This window comes from Brassica napus, chromosome C3 (genome assembly GCF_020379485.1).
Source record: "Brassica napus cultivar Da-Ae chromosome C3, Da-Ae, whole genome shotgun sequence".
Classification (NCBI taxonomy): domain Eukaryota; kingdom Viridiplantae; phylum Streptophyta; class Magnoliopsida; order Brassicales; family Brassicaceae; genus Brassica; species Brassica napus.
In genome coordinates this window covers 9944570-9953678 of record NC_063446.1, presented here as the reverse complement: position 1 = coordinate 9953678, position 9109 = coordinate 9944570, and the positions used below count along the sequence as shown (strand labels likewise).

General features: G+C 35.3%; 2 protein-coding genes across 2 annotated transcripts; both read left to right on the top strand.

The window, feature by feature from the left end:
- Positions 1-1617: 1617 nt before the first annotated feature.
- LOC106445689 (INO80 complex subunit D) lies at positions 1618-4032 on the top strand. The gene is made up of 3 exons (XM_013887295.3): positions 1618-2347; positions 3326-3649; positions 3728-4032. The coding sequence occupies exons 1-2, from the start codon at positions 1734-1736 to the stop codon at positions 3588-3590; spliced, it is 879 nt and encodes a 292-aa protein (XP_013742749.2). The 5' UTR covers positions 1618-1733; the 3' UTR covers positions 3591-3649; positions 3728-4032.
- Positions 4033-5043: 1011 nt separating this feature from the next.
- On the top strand, positions 5044-9007 carry LOC106445690 (tRNA(His) guanylyltransferase 1). Its single transcript, XM_013887296.3, has 13 exons — positions 5044-5386; positions 5756-5887; positions 5971-6015; positions 6133-6302; positions 6387-6472; positions 6639-6746; positions 7166-7422; positions 7596-7727; positions 7817-7861; positions 7944-8113; positions 8205-8290; positions 8381-8488; positions 8632-9007. Exons 1-13 carry the CDS (start codon positions 5283-5285, stop codon positions 8764-8766), a joined length of 1578 nt encoding a protein of 525 aa, XP_013742750.2. The 5' UTR covers positions 5044-5282; the 3' UTR covers positions 8767-9007.
- Positions 9008-9109: the final 102 nt, after the last annotated feature.

Here is a 9109-nt window from a genome sequence, read left to right as displayed (position 1 = left end):
GATAACTTTCCAAAAATAGAAAATTTTAAAAATTTATTTAAAAATACAACCTGTTGATCAAAAATTCTTAAAGAATACTCATCTGTCAACAAATATACTTATTATCTTAATTTCTAAATCACAATCCCAAATCAACATTGTTTTATCTAAAAAATGATAACTTTCCAAAAATAATTTTTTTAAAAGTTTATTTAGAAAATACAACCTATTGATCAAAAATTCTATAAGAATACTCATCTATCAACAAATATTCTTGTTATCCTAGTTTCTAAATCACAATCTCAAATCTACATTATTTTCTCTAAAAAAGTGACTACTTTCCAAAAATAGAGATTTTTAAAAGTTTATTTACAAAATACAACCTATTGATCAAAAATTCTAAAAGAATACTCATCTATCAACAAATATTCTTGTTATCCTAATTTCTAAATGACAATCCCAAATCTATATTATTTTCTCTAAAAATGTATTAACTTTCCAAAAATAATTTTTTTAAAAAGTTTATTTGCAAAATACAACCTATTGATTAAAATTTTTAAAAGAATACTCATCTATCAACAAATATTTTTGTTATCCTAGTTTGTAAATCATAATCTAAATTCTACACTTTTTTCACTAAAAAAAGTGATAACTTTTCAAAAATAGAAACTTTTAAAATATTATTAGAAAATACATCCTATTGATTAAAAAATCTAAAAGAATACTCATCTATCAACAAATATTATTTTTACCCTTGTTTCTAATCTCAATATCGAATCTACATTATTTTCTCTAAAAAGTGATAATTTTCCAAAAATAGAAACTTTTAAAATTTTATTTAAAAAATACAGCTTATTGATCAAAATTTCTAAAATAATACTCATCTTTTAAAAAATATTATTGTTATCCTAGTTTATAAATCACAATCTAAAATCTTAAATATTTCTCTAAAAAAGTGATAACTTTCCAAAAATAAAATAAAATTAAAACTTTATTTAAAAAAATACAACCCATTGATCATAAATTCTAAAAGAATACTCATCTATCAACAATTATTTTGTTATCTTAATTTCTAAAACACAATCCAAAATATAAAAAAGTGTTAACTTTCCTAAAATAGAAATTTTAAAATTTTATTTAAAAATACAACATATTGATCAAAAACTCTAAAAGAATACTCATCTATCAACAAATATTCTTATTATTCTAATTTCTAAATCATAATCCCAAATCTACACTGTTTTATCTAAAAAAGGGATAACTTTCCAAAAATAAAAAATTTAAAAAGTTTATTTAGAAAATACAACCTATTGATCAATAATTCTAAAAGAATACTCATCTATCAACAAATATTTTCTGTTATCCTAATTTCCTAATCACAATCCCAAATCTACATTATTTTCTTTAACAAATATTAACTTTCCAAAAATAGAATTTTTAAAATTATTTTTTCTAAAAAAGTATTAACTTTCCAAAAGTAAAAAATTTTAAAAGTTTATTTGCAAAATACAACCTATTGATAAAAAATTTTTTAAAGAATATTCATCTATCAACAAATATTTTTGTTATCCTGGTTTCTAAATCACAGATTTTTATTTTTAAAAAATAAATATTAAATGATATTTTGATGAGAGAAAAGAGAATTTTTTTAAGGTGGGGAGGGGTATATGGAGTTAATCTCCGGGAATTGAATATCCTATTTTCCAAGTAGTAATCTTTCATCTCGACTCTGGTCTCAATCTCCGGCGACGACAATGGCCTCAGCTTCCAAGAACCCTTTCTCCATGAAACCCCCAAGGCCTCCTTCTTCCCTCGCCGCCTCCACTACCCCCCTGGCCTCCACCTCAGCCGAGCCCCAAATTCGGATCCCTAACCCTAACCCTAGCTCAAACGCCTCGCCATCCACATCAAATTCACCGATCACGATGTCACCAGAGGACCAAACCCTCTCGCGATCCAGTCACCTCACGCGCCCGGAGCTTCTCCGGCGCAGATCGCACAACCTCAAGCAGCTCGCCAAGTGCTACAGAGACCATTACTGGGCGTTAATGGAGGATCTCAAGGCGCAGCACAGGGAGTACTACTGGAGATACGGCGTTAGCCCGTTCAAAGACGAACAGAATCAACCGAATAAGAGGCGGAGGATGGATGGTGGAGGAGGAGAAACTGGCGACGCCGTTGAAGGTAGTGGAGATAACGGAGCTAACAATGACGGCGTTAAGGTTGATGAGTATGCGAATAGTAACAGTGGGAGCTGTATGTATGGATGCAAAGCGAAAGCCATGCCTCTCACCAAGTACTGTCAGCTTCATATTCTCAAGGATAGCAAGCAGAAGCTCTACACTGGTTGCACAAACGTCATCAAAAGGTTCGTTTTTTTTTGCGTTTGAATGTGTTAGTTACATGTTACATCTAGGTTGAGATGTCGTAATGATGATGAAATGGAACTAGCTTGCAGTTTTGGTCTTGTAACGAACCAATAAACTGTTTCAGAAGGGATTGGTAGCATTGTTATAAAAGTGTAGGCTTTGTTTTGCGTTTGAAAACAATAGGTGCTAGAAATCGTGTTAATTACATGTTATAGTTAAGATGTTGTAATGATGATGAAATGGAACTAGCTTGCAGTTTTGGTCTTGTAATGAACCAATAAACTGTTTCGGAAGGGATTGGTAGACTTGTTAGCTTTGAACACAGAGATAGTGATTGTCGGTAACCATTCACAGATTCGTACTGCCTTGTTTTCTTGAACTTGGACCGATGTACTGCGTTATTCCCGGTGATAGTCATACTGTGAGTCTGTGATAGTAGTGAAACATTAACCAGGCTCCAGAACGATACACTAGCATTATCAGATTCAGTTTGTTGTTGCGTTGAATAGTGAGTTTGTTAAGTTCGCTTTGTTTTGCGTTTGAAAACAATAGGTGTTACAAGTTGTCCTAACACGGGTTAAGATGTTGTAATGGTGTTGAAATGAAACTATCATGCATTTTTTTCTTGTAATGAATAAAGAAACTGCTTCGTTTCCCAATTTGCAAAAGGTCTCAAAAGGGATTGGTAAAGTTGTTAGCTTGGACACTGAGGTACGATTGTCGGTAACCGTTCATAGATTCGGTACTTGCCTTGTTATCTTGACCTTGGATCGATATGCTGCGCTATTCCCGGTGAATAGTCATACTGTGATAGTAGTAAAACATTAACGAGGTTCCAGAATGATACACTATCATTATCAGATTCAGTTTATTACAACCTAGATCTTATATATGTTGTTGGTTCGTAATTAGCACATGATGATTGTTTTAGAAGTGCTCATGTAACACTGCGTTTTCTTTTGTGTTGTTACATTCAGAGCTCCTGCGGGCCCATTACTCTGTGGAAAACCTACACTTGCATCGACTGTACCTGCACTGTGTAATGTGCACTTCCAGAAATCGCAAAAGCTAGTTGCTAAAGCTTTGAAGGATGCTGGTCACAGTGTTTCTTCAGCAAGCAAGCCTCCCCCAAAGCTGCATGTCATAGTAGCTGCGTTTGTGCATCATATTCAAGCTAAAAGAAAAAATCCACGGAGTGAGGGTAAGCTTAAAAGTGAAGTCAAAGAAGAAAATATAAGCTGAGCCAAGGCGTTGGTGTTCCCAGAAGAAAGTTGTTGCTCTAAGTCATCCAGAAGTGAAAGGTGAGGAACTTAACCTACTCTATCATTCTAAGTGAGAAAGACACAGCTAAGTATAATTTGGCTGCTTTAACTTTACAGGCATGTCGTTACACACCTCCCCACTGTACATGAGCTTTATTAGTCACCTGTGTATTGTTGAATGGAGATTAGCCGCACCTGAAGCAATCTCTTAAACAAAGCATGGAAACAACCACTCCGCTGCCTGCCGGTCAAGCCTGATAATAGACACACAAAAGTTTAGTTAAGCCTTAGAAATCCTTTCTTTTTTGAGACCTTAATTTGGGCTTGTCAGCAGAAATCTAAAGATACAAATAGACTTGGATTCATGAATTATGAGTGGTGGTAAGGTGTCTGGTTGCTTAAAGCTTTTTTTTTGTCATTCATGCACGCGTCTTAAAGGGGGTGTTATGCGTTTGAATCTTGAAAGAATGCAAATTCGAATCTGAAACATTTTTAAGTAACTCTAGAATTGAGAATTCGTTCTTTATCGCTACTGAGCTATTAAGAGCCCAAGACAGGACAGGTTTTGTTGGAGTGTAAGAATAGTCTAAGAGTTAACGACAGGGTCTTAGACTAAGACTTTTAGTAGTTACTGAGGCGGCAGTTTCTAATATTTTCATTACTTTATAAGATGATAAAAGACCCCACCCATAAGCACACACATAACTTGGCTTCTGTTAATTTTATTTGTGCTTATGGTTTCTAATATCATCTATGTAAATGATCTAATTCGATTAGTTCTAAACACATGAAAATACGATGCCTCGTTGCACATGTCTTCTAGTCCCCCCATTAAGCCTATTGCCATATGTTTTCAATTTCCACAAGTAAATCGTAGAATGATCATAATTGCAAGTTTGCAACAAACAGAGAGAGTATTGAATTCGGAAAGTTGAGAAAATCAGACGGTTTAGGCGTTATCTGGTTTTCTAACAAAACCGAAAAAATTGAGCAGTTCAACCAGAAACCGTCTGGTTTTCTCAACTTTCCGAGTTCAATACTCTCTCTGTTTGTTGCAAACTTGCAATTATGATCATTCTACGGTTTACTTGTGGAAATTGAAAACATATGGCAATAGGCCTAATGGGGGGGGGGGGGGGCTAGGAGACATGTGTCTAAGTAGAAATTGAAAACATATGGCAATAGGCCTATTTAGCGCACTTAAACCGCAAACCGGGGATCACGGTTCTTTCAAAAATTGTTTAGTGCACTTAACTGTACACTTCCCGGCCCTTTGGGTCTAAGCTAAAATACCGAACCGGAGATCCCCGGTTTAGGGTTTAAGTGCGCTAAACAATTTTTGAAAGAACGGTGATGGTGGTGTAGAGAATCGGTTTAGGTCGTCGGAAGGCTCAGCTTTCGGTTTAGTAGCCGGTTCGATTAGAACTCTGCTAAAGTAGATGCAGTAAACGACAAAAGCCCAGAGGCAGAAGAAGCCCAGGAGTAGAAAAGAAGCGACGAAGCTTAGTGGAAGAGGAGCCGTCACCGTCGCCGTCGCCGATCAACTGAGGGAGAACCGAACCACAGCTCACTGGCCATGGCGTCAGGAGGTCTTCTTTAAAAGGTTCGACGTCAAGAGTAGAGATCAAAGAACAAAAGAAAGCAGACAGTTTTGGTTAAAAAGTGTACAAGTATGGCGAATAGCAAGTACGAGTATGTCAAGTCGTTCGAACTCGAAGACGAAGTTATGTTTCCTAACCTGATCGTTGTCCGGATCGATGGTCGTGACTTTTCTAGGTAAAGCTCTGACCTTTTACTTCTATAGAATGTCAATGGTGATGGTTGGTGTAAAGGCTTCTGCTTTTAATAAATCAGTTTTGGTTCTGTTCATTGTGTCCGATGTTGTTTTCTTTTAGGTCTTGCTGACTTTGTAGTCTTCTCTAGAGGTTTTAGGGAACTCATGTCTAAAGACAGAGTGTCTTTGATGGATTTTTAGAGCATGATTGCAAAAAAGTACTTGCATTTTGCTGTAGTTTCATTCATCACTCAGTCAAAGAGTTGATAGTGTTTGGCATTGTAATTGTTCATGGACCTTAGACTTTGATGAAGGTTGTATTTATATTTATTTGTCGAGGATTCTCTCTTAACCTCGTTAAAACACTATAGATTCTCTCAAGTTCATGAGTTTGAGAAGCCTAATGATGAAGCAGCCCTCAATCTGATGGATTCGTGTTCTGCTGCCGTTTTGGAAGAGTACCCCGATATCATCTTTGCATATGGATTCAGTGATGAATACAGGTTCACTGTGTTGACTTTATTTTTCTTAGGTTTTTACACCCTCACTCTATCGCCTTTAAATGTTTTCTGTGTCTCTTCCGTAGTTTTGTATTCAAGAAAACGTCAAGATTCTACCAAAGACGATCCAGGTATTGATTCATCCAAACCTGATCGAGTTGTAGAAACCTTTTGCATAATAATATGTGGTTTCGTTTCTCTGATTGACTCATAGTCTTTACTTTCTTGTTTTTTGGTTTAATATGCAGTAAGATTTTGTCGTTGGTAGCTTCCTTCTTTGCTGCAGCGTACGTAACAAAATGGAAAGAGTTCTTTCCCCAAAGAAAACTAGAATATGCTCCTTCTTTCACCTCAAAGGTTGTAACTTGTGCAACGCCAGAGGTTCTTCAAGTTTATCTCGCGTGGAGACAACAGAACTGTAAGACACTCTGACCTCAGAAAAATTATTGATACTTGTTATTTCTGGGAGCTTATAGCAGCTTCTGTTTCTTCTTCGTTACAGGCCACGCCAAGAATCAGTATGAAACTTGTTTTTGGATGTTAGTTAAAAGTGGAAAGACCATAAGTGAAACACAAGAGGTTCTTAAGGTTTGTTGTTGCTGCTTTTCTGTGACAGACATCAATGTTCTTTGTCGTGGAATGTGTTTAGCATCATGACTATATGGTTCCACTACATTCTTCGCCTGGTTTTTTATTAGTTATTATGTTCCATTGTTTGATCACACTATTTGTCTATTTTCGTTGGTTACTGCAGGATACACAAAAGCAGCAGAAAAATGAGCTTCTCTTTCAGAAATTTGGTATCAATTACAAGACTCTTCCTGAATTGTTTCGCCAAGGATCATGTCTTTTCAAAACAAAGGTGATAGTTTATACTTTCTGTTACAAATTATATATACTGCGCTTTTATGCTTGTTTTTAATATGTGATGTGTTATTTAGGACAAGACCCTCCAGTTATAACTTGTAAGTTGATTCTCTATAAATGTTGGTAAGATCAGTATGTTGAACAATATAATTGGTGCACATGTACGCTTAGGTTTTTAATTTTAAATTATTTAAACTCTTGTAAAATATTTTCATGTGTAGGAGACTACTACTTTGATTTTTGTTGATGTAAGTAGCTGAAAATATATGTGTTATCCTTTGTATTGTGTGTTTTGTGAAAAGTGAGATCTTCGCTTTTCATTGCTTCTTGCTTGATCTTCATCATAAATTTAGCTTATACCTCAGACTTATTGTAGATTCCGAATATGAAATACTTTCATTTTACTTCATTTAGGTGGAAGAAACTGTAAAGCATGATGAGAACGGGAATCCTGTTAAAAGATTGAGGAGAAAGGCTGTTTTAGTACATTCAGAGAATATTGCTGCAAGAAGCTTTTGGAATGAGCACCCTTCCCTCTATAATGATCTTGGTTACTTCACGAAAGATATTGGCAGAAGTGAACCAGATTTTGTTAGGTCGTTTCAGTTTGAGAACAAACTGTTACCTTTAACTTGGGTTGTGGTTAGGATTGACGGCTGTCATTTTCACAGGTGATATATTGTTTATTTTGTTGTCTTATTTTCCTCAAAACCTTGTTAGACATTATATTGCATTGAAGCCTTAGACTAGTCAAGTCTATGTGCTCCCTAGGAACCAGCTATCTAATCAACTAACGTTCACTGTTGAAAATATAACTTATGGAGTTTGCTTGTATTTTTGGTAGATTTTCTGACGTTCATGAATTTGAGAAGCCAAATGATGAGAAAGCTCTGAAACTTATGAATTCATGTGCAGTGGCTGTTCTCGAGGAGTTTGAGGATATTCAATTTGCCTATGGTGTCAGTGATGAGTACAGGTTTTTTTTTCTGTACCTCTTTCATATCCGTTTTTTTTTTTTTTTTTTTACATATCTTAGGTATTGATTAAGCACATTATCGATTCCAGCTTTGTTTTGAAGAAAGAATCTGAGCTCTACAAAAGACAATCCAGGTTAAACTAACTTCTCTTTTCCGTACCATGTATCTATCTCCCTGATTCTCTTGGTTCTTAATTTCCTAATATTGTGTCGCAGTAAGATAGTATCTCCAATCGCATCCCTGTTTACATCCACATATGTGACAAAATGGGGAGAGTTCTTCCCTCAGAAAGTACTGAAGTATCCTCCATCCTTCGATGGACGAGCAGTATGCTATCCAACGTACAAGATTCTTTTGGATTATCTGGCTTGGCGACAAGTTGACTGTGAGTAATATAGTCTCTGAGAAATTATATAGCTCTTCTGAATGAAACCATATGATATGAGTAGTCTCGTGTTTTCTTTTCTGTTTGACAGGCCATATTAATAATCAGTATAATACATGTTTCTGGATGCTTGTCAAGTCCGGAAAAACCAAAACTCAATCCCAAGATTACTTAAAGGTAACTTTCTTATGGTGAAAAAACAACTTCATTTTCTCATGACTTGAAAATGGTTCTTATCATCTTGCTCTTTGTGAATGACTTCTCCAGGGAACACAAGCACGAGAGAAAAACGAGCTGCTTAGCAATCAATTTGGAATCGAGTACAATTCATTACCTCTAATCTTTCGAATGGGCTCCTCTGTATTCCGCTTAAAGGTTAGCATTTTCTGTAATCTTTGTTTGGAAAGAAGATATGTACAAATGGACTGGCTAAAGGACTTCATATCTTAGGAAGAACATTGAAGAGCTTTGTAGTTTGTTTACCTGTTAAATAGTTGTCAGAATATATTCATTTTCAGGAATCTGCTGCAGTGGAGAATGGAGTAGTCTCTGGGAAGAAACTGAGACTGGAGGGAGAAGTGGTGGTAGATCATTGCAACATCATCGAACGCTGTTTCTGGGAAGAACACCCACACATTCTTAGCTATTCATAAACACAGCTGCGTTTCACTTCACTTGTAAGACTAATTAGTTGCAACTACTTTTGAATATCATTTTTTCGCCAACAATGAAAGGCAATGCTGAATCAATTTAGTTACATGATAATACTTTTCAACTGTTTAGACTTTACAGAAGTACTTCGGTTTTGAATGTTAACAATAACATGTGCTTCAGTGGAAAAAAATTGATTGTATATATTAATTTCCATTGATAGTTACACATCATATTTTATAATTCAAAAGAGTTTTAGGTATAGAAATCTTAACAAGTACATTTAATTCCATATAAAAAAAATATCATCTCTTTTAAAGATGTTTATATAGAAATATTAGATTT